Source organism: Crinia signifera, chromosome 5, assembly GCF_055691185.1.
Source record: "Crinia signifera chromosome 5, ASM5569118v1, whole genome shotgun sequence".
Lineage (NCBI taxonomy): Eukaryota > Metazoa > Chordata > Amphibia > Anura > Myobatrachidae > Crinia > Crinia signifera.
Window position 1 is genome coordinate 269,950,106 of NC_139221.1, and position 26,488 is coordinate 269,976,593.

The window sequence follows — 26,488 nt, forward strand, 5'->3', positions numbered from 1 at the left end:
GCTCACTTTAAAATTTGTGTTATATGTACCCATCTGTTTTTGTTTGTCAATGTCTAGTGCTTAATTTTAAAAAAATTACGAAGAAATCTTTTTAAATTAATTTAAATCTAAACATACAAGATTAAAATAGTGTGTCACCAAGTATCCAAACCACCATATTGTGATTAGGTTTTCCTTGTAGTTCTTTCTTGTTAAATTTCATGGGATAATTTATGAATTTTTGTAATTTTTTCCAAGTAAGACACCCCAACAAAGAGAGAGTATTTATCTTCTTCCTCCTATAAAATCTATCAATCTACCAGGATTTTTTTTGTAATCACTTGGAAAAAACTATTTGTGTATACTGTCACACCTTGTTTGACAGTGTTTTTATATAAATTTTTCCCATTTTATGTATTAAATATTATACGTGAACTGAATTTGTTTCACTGTCTCAGCACCTTCTGAGACCCCGTTCTTTTTTTCATATCCGTTTCTCTGATCCTGTCAAAGAGGATCCTTCCGAGGTGCTGCTCTAACCTGTGCGCTGATAGGGGATATATATATATAGATAGATAGATATACATATATATATACAGTATATAAACCTGGGGGAATCCTCACTCTTAGGGTAGTTTATAGAGTTCAGGTGCCAGTCCAGAAGGTATTATAAGCAAACAGTATATCCAAGGATTTAAGCAAGACAGCACTCCAATTGTTTCATAAACATATATACACACACACACACACACACACACACGGCTGATAGATTGAACGTAACTATATTTTAGCTGCACACTGGTAAGAAAGACTGCCTACCACCGGTCGCAGATTTAGCCATGCGAAGGGCAGTGTGGTTAGCAGCTATGTGCACAGAGTGAGGCTTCTAATTACTGGACAGTTACAGTTATGGTAACATGTTTTCTAATTGAACCATTAAGTGGTCCGTAAAAAGTTTTTTAAATTCATTGCTGACATTTGAACAGCAGTAAAAATAATAAATGAAGGCGGTGTAAATGTGCATATTTAAGGTTATGCCCGCAACCATAATGAACCTCATGGCTCTGTACTAAATGAAAGCATAGGGGACAATGTACTGTGCCCGGAGCCAGATTCAGAGTTGATCACTGTTGTGCAATGACTGCTCCTAAATATGGATCAGAACACACATGCATGAACCAAAATAGTGAAACAAATAGCAAAAGGATCTAATCGTAATCCCCTTGCAATTTGACTTACAGGAAGCCTGTGTGGAACACCCAGTTGTGGAATGGCGCCTTAATTTAATAAAAGTCCATAAATATGGTGGTCCAATCTCCAGTGAAGCACTCAAAGCAGTTCTTTTGATATCTTTATTTTCAGAAAGTTGTTCCAGACACAAATAATGATGTATAGAAACTTTAACGCGTTTCGTCTTAAACAGACTTCATCAGGGGAACAGTTTGTGTCTTTAATTTAATACAGGTTTCCAACAGGCTATGGAATTTTGGGGAGGTGCCTCCTCCACTTGGAGTCCTATTATTAGGACTATCTTAGATCCGTTAGCCTTCACATTCTAGGCAGCCGGTACTGAAATGCTGATACTGAGTATACTTTAGTGTAAATAACCCAGTGACTTTAATATCCATTTAAATGTCCTTCCCTGCTTGTGCTCTAATATGTTAACGAGTCTTACAACTTGTCAGATCCAATAGTTGAAATGGGTAACAGCACATCCAATTTATACAGCAGCAAACCAATGGGTCTATTTCAAAAACCACTGTGTCCTGCAGGGAAGATACAACCTTATAGATATATATAGACAGATATATGTGTACCAATTGTTACAGATATCCATATTGGTGGGAGTTTGACTAATGAGACTCTGAATTCAATTAACAGATTTTGTTGGACAATTTTAATTAAAATGGTAAAATAAATTGAGGATAAAAAAAAAAAAATCAGTTAAACGAGTCCATTATTATGTATTACATGTAACAACTGTCTCTGTAGTACCAATATTTGTACTCTATACCTAAAAAATAACATTCCCCACAAAAAATACAATCACACAACAGGTGTGCCCAGGATCCCCCGTGGAAACAAAGTCTCAAAAAGAGCTGCACTTCCTCCCTGACTCCTAGCAGCTCCAAGGTACCATTACAGAATTGACATTTTCTACCTGTAACAATGAATAGACATTTAGTTTCATAAGTTAATAAGATTTTTATTTTCTGTTATGTACAGAAAAGCACCGGCTGCAGCTGTAGAAAGTACTGATAAATCTTGACAAGATAAAGGAAAGATAACGTAGGTCAGGGTAACATCATCTGATTTCACAGAGCCAAATGTTAGTTTACATCTCAGTTATTAGAGACTAGGAAGGAAGGTACTGAGTAGAGATCCCGGATCTCAAAATGCAATCTTATTTACTATCCGCTGTCACATGTTTTGGCTCCAAAACATATGACAGTTGGATAACCAATAAGATCCCGTTTCGAGATCCGTGTATATCCGGATCTGCACACATCTCTAGTAGAACGCTATCTTATTTGCGCTGGTAGATCACAAACTGCAGGAATGCCAAGCATAGTGGTGGTATCGCGTGGACATTTTAGACCATAATATAAACAGTATAGAACTGAAAAACCCCAGTTGTTTGGATTGAAATAATATTTAATAGATGTTAATGATTAATGGATTAATCTCCTCTATATGGATACAAAAAAACAAACAGAAAACTGTACAATAATGAGAAATGAAGCAAAAGCTATTATTTTTATATTCACAACTGTATCATATTCATCATGATGTACATTGTACAGAAGCACTTAAAACTCATAGTCCAACCTTTCCAAAGAAGAAATAAAATACTATAAATGACAATTTATGTTTACCAACCATTAGGGCCGGTAGTGAAGCAAACACAGTGTAAACAGTTAAAATACTTGTACTACTTTCTGATGCAGGAGAAAGAGGATTGGCTGAAATGCGCCTCTCACATCCCTTTGTTCTGTTGCAGGCAGATGTGTTCGTCTTCTAGATGATCCAGACCTTGTTATTAAGCCATTGAGCAACCAAACCGCTAGTTGTGTAAACATATTGCCAGTTTCTGGAGAGTTTCCGTCCAAACGGCACTGAGCCAAACCTTCATCTTTGGTAATTTCTGCAGACCGCTCTTTCTGGAACATCGTTCCCGACACAAACAGAAATTCTTACGCAATGACAATCTATTGCAGATTTTTTTTTAAATCGACTGGATGGAATAATGCCTGGATTCCTGAAACATCTCCACTTGATGGGGAATTCTGTGTAGGCACCAGTTTTCAATCCCTCATCTCGAATAAAATCCCAACTCAGCTCAACTCAAAGCCAGCGGCACATTCTATAGCATAAAGCAGTTTGCTCCTCATTAGATTCTCATCATAAAACTCTGGAAGTTTGAGGAGGTTCATGCAGGTGCTTGCTGTGGGCAGTCGTTCTAGATCAGACCCTCCGTTATGGATACAAAATGCAGGATATAATTCCTAAAAGGAGAAGAAAAAAAAGGAGATCATAGTTAAATATAGATCACATGTTATTGTGTCACTAACCAATTCTAAAAAAGTTTATAAAAATGGGTTAGGAAACAATTCTTGAGGCATTAGTACATTTTCTGTAGGCTGATATTTCCAAATGAATGGCTGTTATCTGCTTATGCCGTCTCATATAAAAAAAAAATTGGGAGGTCCCGGACATACATTAACAGATAATAATCATTCTATTATTGCCCAAAAGGGATTGTATTACTTAATATTTCTCATACGTTTAAAAACTTTCATCACCTGTTCAAGGAGGAACATTTTTTGAAGGAATAACGATGAACTATTGGAATGTGATAGCATTTTGTAAATTTTTTTAAACAATAATATTTATTGAGGTACTTGAACTTACATATTAAGAAAGCCCAGTATAAACAATTACAGATCATGTGAGTCAGTGAAACATATTTTGCATTTACAGCTTTCAAAGTTGAGAGCATGGAGATACGAATTGGAATTTCTTGGAGTAATAATGCACACAGGGGTAGAAATGCCTGGTACTTTATCACCGGCCAATCAGCTCCTGACTGGTAAGTTACAGGCTGGGTTTAAAGTACCAGGCACTTTATCACTTATCACTGCTTCATACATCTACCCCTAATAGAGAGAACAGGAAATAACAGTCTTGTGCAGCAGTAATGAACACTTGAAGAGGACTGTCAAAGTCCAGTATTTTCCATTTTTTTTATTTTTTAAATAAACGGTTTAAAGTGTGTTGAATAAAGAGTTAGAACAAGTCATGTGTGTCAATTAACTTTGTCAATTTTTGTCACGGTGTGTTAACATATTTTAAGGTTGTATATATTTTGTAAATATTTAATGCACAATTTAAAAAGAAAATTGTATTGAAATCATTATGATGTATTTTAGTTGAGGTTCTTATTATTTTACATTCTTAGTAGTATCCTGCCTATCAGGAGAGGACTTGGAAAAAAACACCCAACTATAACTAATATAGTAATGTGAGACACAGTAGTGTAAATGCTATCTGAATGCTAAAATAATAATAATATAATCAGAAGATTTATACCCCTTTTACACCAGCAAGCTGGGTCACACCCAGGATTTTAGATCCGGCTCCAACCCAGGTGCGACCGCTTTTATACGGTCCTCCTCACCCGGCATAATGCTGGGCGGGTGACGCCACCAGAGGGGGTCCTGAGGCGATGCTGGGAGATAACAGCATCTCCCAGCTTGGGCTTTTCCACTGCAGTGAACAGGTCGCATCGGCGCAGGTTACCAGTTTACACTGCACAGCAAGCCGGGCTGAAATGCAGAGTCCCACGACCCAGGCCATTTCAAATGGGAGCGTTTACACCGCCTGCAAACCTGTTTTTTTTGCGCGCTCCTGTGCAAAAATCCAGGTTATTTAGGCTGCGTATAAGGAATATAAATGTTCAAATAGTTTCAGCTCTTCATATAACAAATACTATAGATAAAATAACCCCAACAAAAATGAATTACCCCAGTAACAATAGTAGTATCACACTACCCTCATAAATAGGTAAAAATGTATAATTACATTGGTACTTGTGTATTATCACAGCGCCCATGATTTCCATCGCAGGGCATTGTACAATGAAAAATCGCGTCGCATCGCATGCGATATGATCACATGCGATGCGATTTTACCAGATTTTTAATTGTATGGCTTCTGACCATGTTAAATGCCCCCCCAGACCTGATTTTTAATTGTATACCCACCCTCATGGCTCATTAGTATGCAAAATGCCCCCCCATTCTTAACGCCACCCCACTATCAACGCCAACCAGAAGCGTGGCGAGCGCAGCGAGCCCGTGATGCGCGGCGGTACAAGTCCTACGACCTTTTCATACCTTCACTATCCACATCGGCGTGGAGTTGATTTCATAAAGTGTGGCGAGCGCAGCGAGCCCCGCGAGGGGACGCGCATAACTTCACAGGTATACGCGTCCTCTCGCCACGCTTCGGGCTCGGTGGCTCGCTGCGCTCGGCACACTTTATAAAATCAACTCCACGCCGATGTGGATAGTGGGGGTATGAAAAGGTCGTAGGACGTGTACCGCCGCCCCTCGCGGGCTCGCCACGCTTTGGGTTGGCATTGATAGTGAGGTGGCGTTAACAATGGGGGGGCATTTCACATACTCATAACCCATCAGGGTGGGTATACAATTAAAAATCGGGTGCGGGGGGCCCATTTAACATGGAAATCAAGTCCATCGCATCGCATGCCATTATAATGGCATGCGATGAGACGTGATATTAAAATTGTATACACAGCCCCGGGAAAAGGCTGAAATCGGGTCCATCGCATTCCTTAATTAGTGGCATGCGATGGGCGCCGTGATAATACACAAGTACCATTACATTTATAACAAAAAGAATATGCGAAAGGAGATGCTTATTAAGTAGTTTACATATAATTGTATAATATAAACTGAGGTAATTTGATTGCGTTGCTGAAAGAAAATTTAGAAAAGTTAGTGTTAGCAGTGAATAAACTGAAGAAATGGACCAGTGAAGAAGCTGCCCCAGCAACTAAACAGCTTTGAGGTAGCATCTATCAATCGCATTCTATACAATTATAGGTAGATGCTGAGGTGTTGCTATGGGCAACTTCTACACTTTTTTTATTGCTTGATACATCAACCCCTAAGTGACTGCAAGCCTGCCCTGGCTTCTCTCTCTCAACTGGAATGGCAACCACAGGATTATAGACATTAAGTGCTGTAATAGAGAACTACTCTAAACATACAGTACAAAAGTTATAGAGTGGAGGCATCCTACATGACATCCTACAATTAATATGAAGAGTTTTGTGATGAAGGGCGAAGGAGCTGCAGGAGTGATCTGAACCTCCTTCCTTTCCATATAAACACGTATTTGCCCATTCAGCTTTTAAACTGATTTATTTTGTTCAAAGAGTACAAATATCTTATGGAAACATTATCAAACCCAGTATCAGTAAAACTATTTTATTGTAAGCTTGCAGCAGGGCCCTCCTTCCTCCAAGTCTGTCTGTTGTTACCCAGTTTGTTTTATCACGGTCTCCTATTGTAAAGCGCAACGGAATCTGCTGCACTATATAAGAAACTGTAAATAAAGAATATTAAGTCCACATTGCACAAAGCTATCAGCCTAGAATCAGCTCTCCGAGTTATCGATTCCAGGCTTGGGGATAACCATAGGATATACAGTAGATCCTGAATTAAAAAACATTAACGTGAACATAGAATGCCTTACAGCAGGGGTGGCCAAACCTGTCCTCAAGATCTACCAACGGTGCATGTTTTCCAGGCGACCTGTGGATCTATAGTAGGAATGAATGCAGCAGGTTTTAAAATGTGACAGTTAGTAATGACTACAGCTGTGCACCAGCTAGAGAACCTGGAAAACGTGGACCGTTGGTAGATCTCGAGGACCGGTTTGGCCAACCCTGCCTTACAGCAACCATAAATCGCTAAGATTAGCTTACAGATTTTCAACGTCCTACATGGCCATGGCCCAAGGTATCTGAAACAGCCCTGCTTGATTACTTCAATCACTTGAGAACAGCTCACACTAGTGTGCCACGGCGCAGTGGTTGAAAATCACTGCAGTACTGTCTTATGCGCTCTACAGGAGTAATACAATCCAAGAAGCCAGGAACTGGCCAGTAACTAGCGCAGAACCATTCAAGAAATAACGGTACACCAATCACTAGTGTTGAAACAATGGGAATAAACACAAGGATATAAAATAAATACCATCTTCTCACAGGAAGACCAAACCCTGACTCGAGGTGTCGCACAATCCCCTAAATCCCCCAATAATGGCATGAAATAACAGCCTGATAACTACCAATGCCATATGCTGATGCTACTGGAACTTTGCTAGTTTGGAAGAGATTCCATATGGAGCCATTGAGAAAATAATATTCATTTAGCACATATTAATTCACAATAACCGTTAAGCATCTACTGAATAGTCCAGGACAGACTGTGCACACTACTGTAAACGGTAGCATTTTCCTCAATATAAACTGTGAACAAAGATGTAAATATTAGAGTTTTTGAATTTTCAAGGTCTCTAATAACAATTACGGAACGTAACCATTTGCTAGTGGTGCGCTACTTATATATATTACAAAGATTACTCTTACTGGAAAGCAAATCTCCCCATTACTAAACATTACTTAGTATAATCATTGCCCTCTCTAACTTTCTCATAGAGGACAGGTCTCCACAAGCTCATTAACATACAAGACAGGCTATTTTGAAGGCAAGTATTTAAATGCAACTTATTGCCAAATTGCTTTATTTTAAGGCTATGTCCACATAGGTTATTGGTTTTTTTACACTTTAAAGGTTTAGTAATGTAACAGAATGAAGTGCTACCGTAAAACGAGGGGCTCGCCAAAGTAAAAGCTGCATAATTAAGCACATTACAACCAGGGGAGACAAAAGTTCACCAGTGGAGAGAAACCATTTATTATTATGACCTGACTGGTACTTTGCTTTCTTGCCCGCTCTAATACAAATGTAGTTTTTTTTCTTTATCTACAGCAACCCAATTTATTAAACTTATTAAGCTTTAATTAGTTTAAAAAAATGCTATCTTGAAACATTTAATCTGGCTCCAAATGGGCTCTTAATTTGTTAATGGTGTAACCTTCTGATATCCAGAGTCTACAAACATTAAATAACGTCTAGAAATTGTCAGGGATGCAACATTATAGAGCCTTAAAGTGGAGACTATCGCCAGCTTCTTTAGGGTAATATTTAATAATCATTTTCCATGAGTAAGAGACTAGAAGGCCTGGAAAACAGGTATGGCTATTATAGTAAGGACTTCTAAATCGAAAATGACAGTCCGACCATGAAGCCATTTGATGTATTTATTTTCTTTTGTATTAAAAAGTCTTTATCGTTTTAGCATTTCATGCAATGATTCAGCACAAATCACACTATCAAGGTAAATAAATTAGTTGATTAACAAAAGTACATCTATGGGCCTGGTTGCCACTGGGGTTCTAGAATCTGTTATTGGGCTCTGCTACCAGCCAGATGCGTCATGTGAAACTTGGGTCCAAAGAACAGCAGCAACACCTTGGCTCTTCCGGGGCATTACTCTTTAGATCAGACTAGATCAAGGGTTTAATGCAGCGGTTCCCAAATGTTGTGCTGTGGCACCCAGGGTGCCCTGGGTTGGAGGTCTAGGACCAATAAAGGCCAACAAAATACTATCCTGTAAAAAAGGGGCATGGAAGCTAGGGATGTCAATGTAATTATGTCACTGTACAAAGGACTGGTTATACCACATCTAGAATTTGGAGTGCAATTCTGGGCTCCACACTACAAAAAGGATATTATAAAACTTAAAAAAAAAAAAAAATAAATAAATAAAAAAAGAATGCACAGATATAACAGGGGACAATATAATGAACTGTCAGGCACCCTATTTACTTTGAGACTGGAGACTAGGACAAATGGACATGCGCTTCGACTAAAGGAGAAAATATTTTGAACCCTATGAAGAAAAGGTTTTATTTACGGTCAGGGCAGTAAAAGTATGGAATGCTCTTCCAGAAGAGGTGGTATCGGCAGACACATTAAATACATATAAAATAAGGGTGGACAAGCATTTATTGGAAAAAAAAACGTCCAGGGGTACAACCGATAAACATAAGTTAGCCCAAAGCTGAAAAAAAGTAATTCAATTCAAATGACAATATATTATCTAGATCAGGGGAGCTCAAACTATTTTGCTCAGGGACCCTGTCAGACAATAAAAATTATTACAGGACCCCAGCAAGTTACTACTGAATAGCCGCCACATGTGTGGTCAGTGAAGTGAAGTGACCGCTTTGTGACAGGGAGGCAGTGGGTAATGGGGGGATGGAATAGGGTGACAGGGGGGATGGAAGTGGGAAGCAGTGGGTGTTTACTTAATGAGTTATACCCAGTCCCCCCTCCACAGATACATTAGCCTGATGGTCAGCATCATAAGAGTTGTGAACCCATGCTCAGGTGGTCGGGACCCACAGTTTGAGAATCGCTGATCTAGATCACACCCTCTAACTGGACCTGCGAAAAGGTTCAATTTGATGGATGCACCTCTTTTTTCCAACCTGAACTACTAGGTTACTGTTCTTTATGGTCAATGCAACAGGCACAATCAGTGCTCGTGGCTTCCAATGATAAAATATGACAAACAGAGGAAGTGAATCCTGTCCCACACCACATAATTCAGTCATGTCCAACCTGCGGCCCTCCAGATGTGCTAAAACTACACATCCCAGCATGCATTGCCATCATTCTAGCATTCCCTAATAGCCAAATTGTGGCAAGGCATGCTGGGATGTATAGTTTTAGAACATCTGGAGGGCCGCAGGTTGGACATGCCTGATTAATTGAACGGAAGTATGACTATGAATATTTTTTTCCTAAATTACGCAATAAGAAACTTTTGGCCATGGGGTGCCACAAAACAATTTCTTAGACTCTAGGGCGCCATAATTCGAAAACGTTTGGGAACCATTGGTTTCATGTGTTTTTAGTGGATTATGCATTACATAGAAAACCAATGTAAGATTATGCAAATGCATAATGTTAAACTATAATCTCTCTGTATAGTGACTTTTTTTTAGCACTGCATACATTGCAGAACAGCAATACAACATGCCAGTCAGAGCCTATAATTGGTTAGTAGGCCCTCCAGCAAGAGTACCCATTGGCTGCTAGAACTTTAAGCCACATTTAATGGTTACTATCTATTGTACACCATAAAATGCTGTTTGACTGGCAATTCTCCAGCTTCTCTGTGCCGTCATATTGCATGCTGGCAGTAGTAGACAGACAGGATCAGCAGATGCACAGCCTGCTCATTCTATGACCCTTACCCTTTAACATTGCAATGCCGGGTCAGACCCATGATCAGACCAACCCAGGTCTAGTGCTTTCACATTAACCTTTTGAGTGCAAACGTTGCTGTGAGAAACGTGCAAAATATCCGCTAACAATGCCAGCCTTGCTCACAGTGACTTTTTCTTTTGAGTGCAATATTTAACTAAACTTCAATAAAACGACTTCAGATCATTTGCTGGCAATAACTGAAGTGTTTCGTATTTCTCGACTACATCCCTGGCATTTTTAGCGGATATTTTGCACATCTCTCACAGCAACTTTGGCGCGTAAAAGGATTAAACCCGGCTCGCCATTATACAGAGGATGACCCGGGTTAACCCATCTTATAGAAAGGGTTTGTTGGGGAAAACAGCGCTCAACACCCTATCGCTAATGTGCTGTAGTGGTGCGGCGTGATAGTAATCAAGCAGTCTGTTATTTAACAAATCAGGGAGATCAGCCCTGAGAAACCAGCAGCACTACCCAAAGCATAAATAAAAACATAACAACACACTCGGTACGCAGGTAATCACCAAATGTTCTCTAATAAACCGTCTTATAACCTGGGTCGAATTACCAGGTTGGTCGACCAGAGTTATAAACTTTGGTCCGTTCACACCGGGTTGACACATCACCAACCCGAAAAATGACACAGGTTCGAGGTGCGGTGTAAAAGGGGTATGAGTGTCAATCAGACACAACACAGAAGCTTCCTCAGCCATTAGGACATTTATGAAAAGGGTACAGCTCTCTTTATATAAGTGGGGCTTTAGCATGTTCCAAATTGTAAGACTAAATAGCAGCTGACACAGTGCCTTCACCAGAAACTTTAGTGTCTGGGACAAGAATGGAAATGGAAACCGTCGGAAAACATTATACCAATTAAAAAGGAATGGAAGGATGGCTCATTGATTTACAGCTTAGGGGTACAGCTGAAACCTGAAATACGCTGTTCTACTGCAGCTCTCTCTACCAAGTAAAAGAAAGTCTCATTGTGAGGTTTTGAAGGCACTGGTGTTCTATGTGGACATGAGCGTAACATTAACATCAGTAAACTCTATGTAATTTGTCTTATTGTTATCTTTGGCCAATCTTGATAAAAAAATTCTCTGTTTAACCATGATCCAAAGACAGATTACACCAGTGAAAGAAAGACCGCTCCTAGAAGGAATATTTGTGAGGAAGTACAATGAATATTAGAAAATAATGACTAGTGTAACATGCCGCCAATGTGCATCAAATGCTCCTTGTGTAAGCTTACGGCACACATTCATTGGCTGAAGATAAATGGTGTCACTTTCCACTCCTGTGGCATATTGTGGGCTATGTTTGGCCTGGCTATTATTAATATAGGGGTGGGAGGTTATTCATTGATAACATTTGGACATTAGTCAGAAGTCATTATTTTAAACTATTTATACAACTTTAGCATTAAGTGATTAAGCCAAAGCAAACGTTCTCACTCGGTTGTTTATCCAGCACATAAATGCCTGATCTCGTCCACACCCCTAACTGAAAGGAAAGCGTCTAATTATTTACTAATCACTAGCTAGTGAGCGCTTTTATGTTCATTTTCAATGCTTCCTATAGATCTAATGTGCGTTTCCTCTGGTCTATTCACATTCATTCATCTGGCTTTATGCCTCTCCCTGATGGTAAATTCATCTAAGCCTCAAATTGCCTTTTAATGTAAGAGGTCATGAACTAATGGGACCCCTTGTGCCATGATTAGTAGTATTTGAGATAAGAACATTAATCTATTAATATTCTGTGATATGTACACACCTGTTCATGGTTGAATTAGAACATGTAGATGTATCAACATTAAACGACGGCCACCATATGAAGATGGTAGCAGTATCCCTGCGTTTCCCGCCTGAATTCTTTAGCCTGCATCACACTGAGTAAGTGCACACATTGTACATAATCCTACAGTGTGAATTAGCCCCTCAAATGTCAGTAATCAACAAGAACCTTTGCATAATAAATAAGTTGGATGTAGTAGATTTTTTGAAGTCCTGGGTGAGCATAGCCTGCCAATTGGAAACGTACAAGTACCAACCCATCTGCTGATTTATTCTGCCCACATATCTCCCCCACTGTGGGCCTCATTCTGTTTCACTCTGTCAAAATCCTTCTTAGATGGGCAAAACCATGTGCACTGCAGGTGGGGCAGATGTTACATGTGCAGAGAGAGTTAGATTTGGGTGGTGTTTTACTTCAAAGTGAGATCTATATTGCAGTGTAAAAATAAAGCAGCCAGTATTTACCCTGCACAGAAACAAAATAACTGACCCAAATCGAATTCTCTCTGCACATTTTACATCTGCCCCCCTGCAGTGCACATGGTTTTGTCCATCTAAGAAGGATTTTGTCAGAAAGAATGAACTAGAATAAGGCCCTGTGTAACTACAGCTCGATGACAAGTGAATTATTAAGCCCACAGTATTCGCATGCACCATTGACCAGTGTATTGTATAAAGTGGTATATCATAAATGAAAACGTTTTAAACCCCTTATTAACCACAGTATAATAAACATATGCTATATATATCTATAGATATCTATCTATCTATAGATATATTAAGATTAACAAACACTGTCGAGGATTACATTAGGAAATTCTTATTTAAAGAGCTAAAACCTCCTTTTTTACGGAACACTCTTCTCACTGAGACCAACCAGTGACCTGACTGATTATGCTCAGTGCCCGTACATACTGTATACCAGGGGTTCCCAATCTTTTTCTAATCACGGCACCCTAGAGTATCAGAATTTTTCCAAGGCACCCCATGGCCCCAAAATATATATATCAAATTAAGTAGCTTGTGTTTATATGTGCTTCTTAGGTTCAGTTATGTGGTAAAGGGCAGGCTTTGGTTCTGATTGTACACATTTTATGATTGGCAGCCACCAGCACTGGTTTTGTCCATAAATAATTGATCATAAATAATTTGAATTGGTCCTGGATGACCAACCCGAGGCACCCCTGCAAGTGTCCCGAGGCACCACAGGGAGCCTAGGCGCACAGTTTGGGAACCACTGCTGTATACAGTAAGATATTTCTAGCTCCCCAATAACGCTCTACTGAAGCACTATGGATGGACAGAGTCCTCTAGCAATAGGAGGCACAGTATGGGCCATCTCCAGGCCTCAGGTACCCAAAGGACGAACTTAACCTATTTGCTTTACCTAGGGAGTATATCAGACAGTAGACGCAAAGTCAGTATAGCAACTTAGACAAATTATTGTGACAGGCATAAGAAGAGACTTAGAAAGACATAAAGAACAAATAATGTTGAAGTGGCCAAAAAGATAAATGGGAAGCGGCAGACTAGATGGGCCAAGAGGTTCTTACCAGCCATCAAATTCTATGTCACCTTTAGTAGAAAGTGAAAGTAGCAACTCTTACTTTAAAACCTAGTAATGGTGGTCGGGAACAGCTCGTCACAAATTTCAGTAGTTTTCTCTTTTCCTCATCTGTAAAATTTTCAACAACCCTCCAGAAAATTTTAATGACTGCATGATCTGCGGTGTATCCTCCTAAAATAGACAGGCAACATTAGTACCATTGGTGCAGTGTACCCCACAGATGTAAGAGGTCCATAGAAAACTCAATAACACTAATACACATTCAAGAAATTGTAGGTCCTGGTTTTACTTTATTGGTTCCTCACAATGGAATAACCCCTTAAACATTCTCTGTGCTCACAACCCCGAATGGAACCTTACTGCACACATAATGCTACTACATGCTTTCTTCTGTATTATGTGGCTTAAATATCCCTGCATGAACTCAGAGGAAAATCAAATTCCTGCATTCACAGTGAGGGAGATGGGAATAGAAACCTTACAGTGAACTTTCCCATGAGAACAATGCAATTAGATCATTGCTTAGAAGACTATTTGCTCTTACAATACCATTGGTAGGAATACATGCCTGAATAGTTGGTGAAGGACTTTAGGTCATCCAGACAGATTGGAACCTGTGCCCCTGAAATCAAAACCTAGAAATAGATAAACATAAATCGTTAGGTGTGAAAAACTTGCAAAAAAGAAAAAAGACACTCATCTAAAATTAGTGACCACAGCAGATTCTGACCAAAAACCAAACAACATTTCGGCCACAAGGGGTGGGCATAAAATAAATAAAAGATTACAGCACAATTAAGTGAAAGACATTTGGTAGGTCTTGTAACTATGGCGGCCAATCCCGGAAATCGGGATTGCCTGACTGAACGTCTGCCAAGGATCCGCATGGAGGGAGCCAGCCTATGAAGAAGTACGCAAGAAGAGAGATAGAAGTACGGAGGGGAGAGACAGAGGCGGGAAAGCGAAAATGCAGTAAAAACCCTGTTATCTGAGGTATGCTCTAAAGCTCCTCAGGGTACCGCAGTGTAGGGAATAAACAGCTTTTGCTGGCGATACCCTATAGAAGCCTTTGGGCTTCTCTCCACAGCGCTGTCAGGGGGATCTGTCACGGATCCCTCCCAGAATGCCCCGCAGCCGATGCAGTCACTCTGAAAATGCGCAGACACCAACTGCTGTTTCAAATATTTATATGTACAGGTGTATAGCAATGAGACCCAAATTTGACATGAGATTGGACATGTTTATTTATATTGGTTAGATTGAATAGAAATAATGCTGATACAATGCAAACATTCATTTCAAAGGACACCGCTCACCGCTGCTATTACTAATACAGGCCCGAAGTAACTGCCAGTGATGTGCTTTGTGAGCCAGTCATTCACATTGGCAATTCACCATGAGGACACAGAGCACATACAGCATTAATAGAGAACATACCTGGATTTCCTGCTGATCAAACATCCTCAGACATTCCAAATTGACCACATTGGCAAGCCCTTGCCTGAATGCCAGGCAATGCTGGCGGATCTGCTTGTTTAGGCGGTAGTCAGCCACAAGATGGATGTAAGCAATTCTGTTGGAACTCGTTACAGGGATATCCTTTCCTCCCAGCTTCAATTCCACAACCTGCTCAGCAAGAACACAGTAAGTCAGCAATGTACATCTCAGCAATAGAAATACATCACAGTATGAGTTCAGAAGAGGCGCCCATGCTTTCCCTCAGATGCATCCTGAGCTGTACATATTGTATATGCATCCATTGTAACTTTACATGATGGAAGATGTATAAGCTTCTATGTAAGGCTGTGCATCTTTCTAATCAGAGTAGTAGGTCTAGTGTTCAGACACTAGGTGGCGCACTTGCAGCTGCATTAAGAGGGTACAAAGCAGTAACTGTGTACAGTGTCCACACTACAGTAAAAATAGAATTCAAACTTAGCTGAAGAATGCTTGAGCCCTGGAAATTCAATATATTTAACCAAAAAAACCATTTTACAGGACCGGAGTTAGAGACAAAAGTCCTGATTTGCGATAACTTCTTTCCATACAATAATTGACAAAAAATTAGGACTATATATTTAAAAAACCAAGATTATTATTAATAATAATTATAATAAATAATAATAAAGTTTTTTTATATAGCACTTTTCTCCCAATAGGACTCAGTGCACTACATGCGATCTAGACCCTGCTTCGCCCAAGCTTCTAACAGGATGGATAAAGTATGGACATTATTGGACCTGTATACTGCAGCATCAAAAATGTATTCTTTAATACATATAAAAACATTATTAGCGAACACATATGTACACATTTTATCATAAGACATGGCACACAATTGTGTAGCAAGAAGGGTGAACAGTTTTCTTTTGCCAAGGAATTAAAACTGTTCCAGTTCTGGCACAAAGGCAGCAGAAACACACTAACGTCTACATCGCGATAAAGGTTTGAGAAAAAGTCACAAAGAAAATAACACAACAGAAAATAAAACAACTTTTCTTTGTGGAGAATATACAGACAATTTGCCGTAACCAGAATGACAAACGGTCTACATTTTCTCATTTGAATGCACAACGGTGTCGTTAAAGACTTCCTTTGGTTGCCCATCATTGTTTCACAGATGTCTACAATGGCTAGTTTAGTTTGCTTTGGACAGGTCAGTGATACCTGTAACATAGCTATTCATTTTTTTGCCACATTTTGATGGGATAAAAGCAATCAATGATGGACAACACCCCTCTAATTGTTATTTTTTATGTAGAAACCGGGCATCCCCTCTGTATCCCTCCCCCACTTCCCACAATCCATCCATTACATAAATCCAGGGAGGAGTGTCTCCACTTCCCTACAAAACTTTAAACTCTCTCAAGACCCACTTCTTCATTAAACCCAGCCATCTCTCATCCTAACCTGTTCATGTTCACTTCTGTGTCACTCCTGCCTGTCTGCCTGTCTCTCCCCTTTATAATGTAATCTCTCACAAGCAGGGCCCTCTCTCCTCATATGAGTTTCTTAGAATAAATATATCTCTGCCACCCTATTAATTGCTTCAGTATCCTGTCCCCTAATGGAACGGTCTTTATTTACTATGTTCTTGATTAAACTGCCTTGTACTGTAATTAGTGGTTTTATTTTTTTGCTCAATTATGTATTGTGTGATTCAATTATATGATTGGGAGCAAACATAATTGATGGATTGTGATTGTACTGCTGGATATCAATTGTTTTTATAGGTATTATTTTATATGTATGGTTATATTATTATTATAATTTTATTTATAAGGCGCCACAAGTGTTTCGCAGCGCCGTACAAAGGAACAATACAGGGAGACAAAGCTTGGCATAACATTGAATAAATAACAAAAATACAGTACAAATAAAGAGCACCACAGTTCAATACACATTACAGCTTAAATGTAAGTAGTGAGGACTCAATCCACATACAACTAGAGGCTAGATGCCAATGATGGAAATGAGTATGCAGACGAAGATGGTCACTGAGTGTTGGAGTAAAGGAGAGCTGTGAGTGAAATGTGAAGAGAAGTGGGCTTTGACAACAGGAGGGAAGAGGGCCCTACTCGGAGGTGCTTACAATCTAGTAATATATATATATATATATATATATATATATATATATATATATATATATATATATATATATATATATATATATATATATATATAATGTGTAATTAATTAATTTTGTATTAAAAATCAATAGATCAACACAGTGCAATCTCTTATTCTCATTTATGTATTAGGTGCTGCGGATCCCTGGTGGCACCATATAAATAAACGATAATTACTCTTTCTTAGTGGTGCATGGGAATATGTGTACAGAGCCACTGAGATGGATTCTGGTCTCCGCTACTATGGTCTAATGGTGTGTACACATGGTACAATCCAGCTTGAGATTTTGACTATATAGTGCAGATTGCATAGGTTTTTTTAGCTTGCGATCCCGATGCGCACTCCCGAGACAGCACAAATCGAAACCCAGATAGACAGGGGCAGCAATGACTATATAGTGGAAATCTAAAGCAGATAGCATGAATTGTATGTACATAGCACATCAGTTAGCAAAGGTTGTATAGCAAGTCGAATAGCAAAGGAATCTCACAGTGTGTACACACCATTACAGTGCATATTGGCTCCCAGCTTAACAAAACAAGGGTAGAGCAAAATTCCAAGGAGGAACACTTTCAGGAGAAACTGAGGGGGCGGATCTAAAATCAACATCACTTTTAAATAAGTCTAAACCTTTACATAAAATACTAAAGATTTTAGTATAACCATGGCTTGCTAATATCATTACTCCTCATAGTTTTATGGATATGTTCTGCCTTCACTGCCTGTTCTGCAAAGTGACCTGACTGGATTAGGCTGTATGACAGTAAAAAAAAAATACTTCAATCTACAGACAAATGTAATAGCCTCAGAGTCCAGCGGCCATGTGGGATTCTGGCAAAATGCAGAGGTTTTTTTTAAAGGGGCAATAATTACAAGACAAAACCATGCCTTGTAAATTTTGTCCTCTTTAAAAAAACCTCTGAGTTCGACTGGCATCCCCTGGGACCACCGATCTCAAAGGCTATTACATTGAGCCGAACTTTCCCAACCCTGCCTGGGTGCCCTACACCCTGTTCAAATACTGTCTCACCCCCCCCCCCCCATTGTTCTGGTGCCCGATACTTTAATTAGGTTATATCTGCTGGTGGATGTTTCAGGTCGGTGTAATGTTCCATTACTGGTTATCCAGTGCTATTCTTGGCATCAGTTTATAACAGTGTATTAGGATGGTATTTCAGGTTTTCAATGTCAACGGGGGTGGGGGGCGGATAGTGATTCACCGCAACCACTCCAAGGCGTAAAATAGTACAAGTGCTTCAACAACCATAACAATTGGCAACACATGGAGGCCACATATGCAGTTTGGATGTCGTTTTTTTTAGCAGGATTCTAGTCGAATCAACAAAATATGTTATAAATGTGGGTGATATTACCAATATGTGTGCGGTCTGAACACATAGTAGCAATACTACTACCTGTTTAAATTAAATTTGTAACATGTGCAACATTTATACTATGCATGGTTATTTTTTTCCATAGAGCAAAATTTTCCAATTCTAGGCATGGAGCAGACATTCATCTAAAAGAATACAGTAATGACATTTCTCCTATCCTCTTCATATGCCTAAATGGAGTTCAGAGGCCTTTGCAGTGTCTGAGGCCACATAAAAATGCGGATCATTTCATAGAAAATATCTATAATCTATTTTGGCTGCAGAACAATGACAAATTAACGACGTGTGCATTAGAATTTTACTGGTTGCTTCAGTAAAAGTTTTAACTCTCCGTTAATGCCCTCGACATCCGGGATTATTACTTTATTATTACCTAGCTAAATACAAATTGAATACAAAAAGAGCTGCTTCATGCCAGAAGCAATTTTAAGATAATGTCTAATCTTTACGGTATCTCTACAATGTAATTGTTGGAAGGTTTAGGTCACCCATGCAGAAATTCTGACATATATACAGTGCTTGTCCAAGAAATCCAAAGTGTAAAACATAATGTGTGTGTGTGTTATTGCTAACGAAAACAAGCCTAACCGTACTTGTAAGGTACTCAAACAATAAATGGGTTTGTGAACAGACTTGGGTCTTAAGGGGAACACAACACGTTTCCTCTATATTCTGACTTCATCTTAGGAACCTACAATGTAGATTAGGAATTTGACCTTATGCCTGGACTCATTTATGGTAGAAAAGCGCAAATTCTTGGTATCTGGATTGTTGGATTGGTCCACATGCACAAGCTCAACATGAGTTTTTGGGAATTTGTTTTTGACCAGGAATGTCCTAACTATGGCCCTCCAGCTGTTGTGAAACTACACATCCCAGCATGCCTTGCATTAGTTTTAGCATTCCATAATAGCAAAACTCTGACAAGGCATGATGGGACTTGTAGTTTCACAACAGCTGGAGGGTCATAGTTTGAAAATGCCTGACTTGCACATTGTCTGATCTATATTATACCTCCAATTTTTTTGTATACTATTGGAACATTTGGTACCTACCAGTTGTTTCTGTTATTTTATTAATAAAAACCATCACATTTTATGTCAAGTTCCCTGTAGAGATTAGCTATGGATCTGGGACACAATGTTTCTATAAAGACCCAAGTTGATTCGCATTAGCAACACCGATAATTGCACAGTATGTGTTACTGCTAGAAACAGATTACACCATGTTAAATTATTTTTGTATTGTATGGTTATACAATGGATCTGTGAGACCAGTTTCCTAAAACCATCATGATGAAAAGGAATATGATAACATTTGTTTTATACAGATTTTATTGTTTGTGTATCTTACAAGGAATACTAAACTCAATTTCCTTGATACTCATCTGCAAATGCACTTGTTAATGCAACCAATAAACACATCAGATAAAAGCTCAAAAGTCTATATAATATACACACAGCATATATAGCCTGTGGAGACTATGGGGGTGATTCAGGTTGGTTTGCAAAACCAAATGCCTTCATTAATGGACAAAACCATGTGCACTGCAGGTGGGGCTGATCTAACATGTGCACAGATATTTAGATTTGGGTGGGGTGTGTTCAAACTGAAATCTAAATTGCAGTGTAAAAATAAAGCAGCCAGTATTTACTCTGCACAGAAACAAAATAATTCACCCAAATGTAACTCTCTGCACTGGTTACATCAGCTCCACCTGCTGTTCACATAATTTTGTCCATTAAAGGAGGAGGTTGCTTTTGCAATGCAAACCAACCTGAATCACCCCCTATGTTTGATAAGGAGGATTCTTCTTTTTTTTGATACATGGGGAAGTTATCACAAATTTGCCAAATTCATTGCAATTTCAGATCAAAGCAAACGTCTAAGCAAGTGGTAGAAAGCTCAAATTCTTCTTGGCGATCCACACATTACTATGTCCGACAGGTGAGTGCCAGACTCTTTTCTTTTATGCTTATTTGTAATTTTGTCTTCACATCTATACCTATAATATAATAAATGAGTGATCCTGATGGCGCTGGGCGTATGACCAGCGACCATATTCCCAGCAATTTCAGCCCCTATCGCCTCCGTGTGTACACAGCTTGAGAAGGATTTTGCCAGAAAGAGTGAACTAGAATAAGGCCCTTATTTACAACAATATATATAGTACAATAGAATGGTGTAACAAATACTTCTGCTGGATGTTTTTTATCTGAACACTCAACAATGTGAAAGTAACAATGGCATTAATGTATATCTGCCAGTCCTGAGAACGTACCTGTGCTTCTCCAAGATCATTATTAACCACAGTGAAGTTTAACCCAAGTTCTTCTACATCTCCTTCGTAGCTCTTTAGGAAAAGTAAATTTTTGTACATTTCAGGATCCAAAGAAGCCAGATGATGAATGTCTACATCAGCACTTGTGCCCAATAACTTCGATAAGAAGAAGCTGGCAAACGGCAGCTCTACAAGCATGTTCTCATACAAGGCCTGCAGAAACAAATACAATAATTTCACTTTACAATTCATAAAGTTCTTTAAAAAAAAAAAAACCCCAAAGCTTTGTCCAGTTTATTACAAATATATTATATGTGCAAAAAGCAGGATACAAATGTACTTTAACCAGTATATAGTTCTGTATCACTTTTACATAGATGTTCATAAGAACTGTAAAAGTCCATACACACTGGGCGTTTTTGCCCAGTGTGTATGGATAATGATGGGGAAGAAAAATAAATAAATCAATCGCTGGGCTGAAAAACGTTCAGTGCATACACACCAGCAGATGAGCGGCCGGGCCAGCGATTATACGGGAGTGTTCATCAGTGCTCAACACTGCCCACGAGTAAACAGAGCTGCTTTCAGCTCAAAGTCACCCAGTGTGTATGGACCTTAACATCACAGTTCCCATGGTCCCAGCCCGATGTTATGTTCCAATCCACAAGAACAGCTCCAAATAGTTATTCCAGTAACTTGGAGGTATAATATTACAACACAAAAAACTGGCACAACAATGGCATATCTGATATGTAAACAACCACGTGAACTGGTGCCCAAACACTGACTCCCAAAGGGCAAGCCACAAGATGCAGGAGTTACAATGCCATGTACAATATGTTGGAATAGATTGTGCAAGTGCGCGTTAAACAACAAATGATACAAAAATTCTATTTTTTTTTGTTTTGTTTTTAACCCCTTCCTGACAGAGCCAGTTTTTGCGTTCCTGACAGCCATTTTTTTCAAATCTGACATGTCTCACTTAAGTGGGGATAACTTTTTTTTGCTTTTACTTATCCCAGTGATTTTGAGATTGTTTTCTCGTGACACATTGTACTTCAAATTAGTGGTAAATTTGGGTCGATACAGTCTGTGTTTTTTTGTGAAAAATACCAAAATGTCGTGAAAAAATGGAAAATTTTGCAATTTGCAAAATGTCACATTTTCTGCTTGTGAGACAAATAAACATACCACTCAAAATAGTTAATAACTAACAAAGACCATATGTCTACTTTATGTTGCAATCATTATTTCAACTTCCTTTTCATTTTTTTGGACACTAGGAGGCTTCAAATATGAATAGCAAATTCTCAAATTTTCAAGAAAATTTCAAACACTGATTTTTTTAGGGACCAGTTCAGTTCTGATGTGACTTTGAGGGACTTGTATGTGAGACACCCCCATAAATGATGCCATTTAAAAAACTGCACCCCTCACAGTATTCAAAACAGCATTTTGGAAGTTTGTTAACCCTTTATGTGTTTCACAGGAATTAAAACAAAGTGTCGGTGAAATTTCAAAATTTCTTTTTTTTTGCAGAGTTTCAATTTTAATACATTTTTCTAACGAATACAGTAGATTTTAATAGAGAAATGTGACTAAAAATTGATTCCCCCAATTCTTTTGTTTTCATAAATATCCTATATGTGGCCCTAGTGTGCACGGTGACCAAACCACAGGCTTCATAATAGAAGGAGCACCTACTTGATTTTGGAGCCTCCTTTTTATGAGATTTTTTTTTAGGCACCATGTAGGTTTCTAGGCACCATAAGTGCTAAAAGTTAGGAACCTCCCCCACAAGTCACCCCATTTTGCAAACTACACCCTTCAGGGAATTCATTTAGGGGTATAGTGTACATTTCAAACCCCCAGGGGTTTCACCAATTTTGATACAACTGGACTGTGAAAATGAAAAAATTTAATTTTTCATTTTCACAGCTCAGTTGTATCAAAATTGGTGAAACCCCTGGGGGTTTGAAATGTACACTATACCCCCTGATGAATTCCCTGAAGGGTGTAGTTTTCAAAATGGGGTCACTTGTGGGGGGGTTCCACTGTATGGGTGCTTCAGGGGTCATTCAACCAGAATCTGTGCTGCAAAATCCAAAAATCACTCCTTCCCTTCTGAGTCCTGCCATGCACCCAAATGGTATTTTTTGGTCACATGTGAGGCATTGCCGTACTCGGGAGAAATTGGGGCACAGATTTTGGGGTGCTTTGTCTCCTTCATTCCTTGTGAAAATGAAAAATTTTGAGCCAGATCTGCATTTTTGTGTAAAAAATTACATTTTTTTACACAAAAATGCAGATCTGGCTCAAAATTTTTCATTTTCACAAGGAATGAAGGAGACAAAGCACCCCAAAATCTGTGCCCCAATTTCTCCCGAGTATGGCAATGCCTCACATGTGACCAAAAAATACCAGTTGGGTGCATGGCAGGACTCAGAAGGGAAGGAGTGATATTTGGTGGTGGAATGAATGGTGGGTGCTATGTCGCATTAGCAAGACCCCCGAAACACCAATACAGTGGAACCCCCCCACATGTGACCCCATTTTGGTCACCAGCTTTGGGAGGGGGGCTGGCGCTGCGGCTGGTGGGGGGTTGGGAGGGGTGCTGGCGCTGCGGCAGCCGGGTGGGTGGGAGGGGGGGCTGCCGGGTGGGATGGGGGGGCTGGCGATCGGTGGTGATCGGTGCTGTACTTAACAGCACCGATCACCACCGATCACTGTGTTACCGAGCGGCTTAGCCGCCGGTAACACAGAAAACGCTGCAATTGGCTGTTCAAATTTGAACAGCCAATCGCAGCGATCGCCGCGAGGGGGGATGTCTGCTGTCAGGGACAGCAGACATCTCCAAACTGTCACCGCGTCTATAGACGCGGTGACAGTTTAAAACCATGACGTATATATACGTCTTCGGTCGGGAAGTACCTCCCGACCATGACGTATATATACATCATATGTCGGGAATATCTTTATATATATATATATATATATATATATATATATATATATATATATATATATATATATATATATATATATATATATATATATATATATATATATATATATATATATATATATATATATATATATATATATATATATATATATATATATATATATATATATATACATACACACACACACACACACACACACACACACACACATATATATATATATATATATATATTCATTCATTACACATATTTATTTTTACTGTGCAGCTTGATGCTGCTGCTGCTGCGGGGGGAGGGGGGAGGAGGGAGGAGGGCAGCGCTGCTGCGCTGAGCTGCCGGGGGAGCCGGGGGAGCTGCTGCTGCTGCCGGGTGAGTGCCCGGCGGGTTGGAGGGGGGGGCTGCACATCGGAGGTGATCGGTGCTGTACTTGACAGCACCGATCACCACCGATCCCTGTGTTACCGAGCGGCTTAGCCGCCGGTAACACAGGAAACGCTGTGAATGGCTGTTCAGATTTGAACAGCCAATCACAGCGATCGCCGACCGGGGGGGGCACCCCTGCCCCCCCTGGGCGGCGAGGGGGGATGTCTGCTGTCAGGGACAGCAGACATCACCTAACTGTCACTGCGTCTATAGACGCAGTGACAGTTAGAAACCATGACGTACATTTATGCCATGTGTCGGGAAGTACTTCCCGACCATGACGTAAATGTACGTCAAATGTCGGGAAGGGGTTAAAACACATAATCATTAGTAGAGACGGGATTATAAGCATTTGCATATTTTGCCCATTCTCACGGGTTATTGCATATTTTACCTAAAATCTAGTGATGGTGCATATTTTAGGCCCGCCTTCTTCCCACCCACGAGTCACAGCACTGCTTTGCCCTGCTGCTGCTGGCCAGGTAGTGGTAGAGTGTGCAGGCTGGGGCAATATGTGCGCAGAGTGGGGAACCTTGGATGTACGCTATGTCTGACACTGCTCTAGGCTGCCAATCCATGTTGATAAGTCAGTAGGGGCAGATGCCATTAAGAAGCTCCTGAACCTTTGCCTGCCCCTGGCCTGGGACTTTACACCAAGAGACAGACTTCTGCAGCAGAGGAGGCGGGTGGAAGGGTTGTGACATCAAGCGTTGGAGGAAATACCGTGTCACAGTGAGTATGCGGCGCAGGGAGGAAGCCTTCTACTGCGCCGCCCTCATATGCTATGCTGACATTTGATCCATCGGCGCTGGAGATGATGGTCTGTGTAGTTGATGCAAGAAAAGCTTTGGAGGCTGCAGTATGCTGTAGCAACCAGGAAGAAAAAAAATCCTGTGTACAGCACTAGACATCTGCAGATGCTGTGGGCCTATTTTTGAGGTTTACGTGCAACTAATTGTATGCTGATTTTTAAATAAGTTAAAAATTACATTTTTTTTATCATTTAATGTAGCATATTTTAACACTTTTCATGCATATTTTAGGTATTTTTCATGCATATTTCAAGCTTTTTATGTTGCATATAATCCTGTCTCTAATCATTAGCAAGTGCAGTGAAATTTTTCTGATTATGGCTTGCGTAAACACTGCATTCCGCAGCAGGTGTATACGGCCTGGTCCTTATATTGGGATTGAAGCACAAATTACAATGGGGATATATTCTGATGCATCAGACCGAGAAATCAGATGTAGAGCATCATTCGGCTTATCGGGTATTGTGTTTCACCAGCCTCAGGCCGATGAAGACAAAACAGGTTTCACTGTTACGGGTGGGGGCAATCATTTACATGGCAGAAATCAACTTGGTTGTTCAGTCTAAATGATTGCGGATTTATAAAAATGGGAAACCTCTCCCAAAATATCTCACTTTCTGATTCTTACACCCCATGACATTTGGCCCTCAATGTTTTAAATTGTCTAATTGGATACCCCGCTAAACCTTGTTCACTCCAGCTAAGCTTCAAAAGCATCACTGCAGCGCACAGGACATGCCGTCACACTGCCATGAATGAATGTAAAGAGTCTACAATAGAATGTTTACACACTTAAGAATGTACTATAAGGTAGCAGAATTTAACATAATTTCACACGCTCTCTCCTACCTTTATGTATATATTACTGAGGGTGTTTTTTTTTTTTTTTATCCTTTTTCATGCTGCATCTTTTTTACTGGCTCCCAATTCCACTTATCCCGCTTTCAGACCCGCACTATTACGACAATCTTTAGAAGCACAATTTCACCAAAAAATTAGATGTAGTAATGGACGATGGTACATCTCAAAATTGAATGTATGTTACATCTGCTACACACACCACACTCTCCAACAAGAGAACTCCCTTAACTGTTCACTTGATGTTCACTGTTCACTGATTCACCCTCCAATATAGAATGTAAAAAGAATAACCAAAGAAAATCAAGCTTCGTATAGGATACCATGGTTTATTTAAGGCGTGTGCTAC

General features: G+C 39.7%; 1 protein-coding gene across 3 annotated transcripts in view; it reads right to left on the minus strand.

Annotated features, from left to right (window-relative positions):
- Nucleotides 1–1,853: 1,853 nt before the first annotated feature.
- The window catches only part of UBE3C (ubiquitin protein ligase E3C), a 95,781-nt gene continuing 71,146 nt past the window's right edge, over nt 1,854–26,488 (minus strand). For all 3 annotated transcript variants that reach the window (XM_083189004.1, XM_083189003.1, XM_083189005.1), the window contains exons 20-24: nt 21,081–21,293; nt 15,213–15,401; nt 14,344–14,410; nt 13,816–13,946; nt 1,854–3,485 (exon numbers count right to left, since the gene is read on the minus strand). In XM_083189004.1, the coding sequence (XP_083045130.1) occupies nt 3,315–3,485; nt 13,816–13,946; nt 14,344–14,410; nt 15,213–15,401; nt 21,081–21,293 (771 nt within the window). In that variant the 3' untranslated portion in view covers nt 1,854–3,314. The remainder of the gene's footprint in view (nt 3,486–13,815; nt 13,947–14,343; nt 14,411–15,212; nt 15,402–21,080; nt 21,294–26,488) is intronic.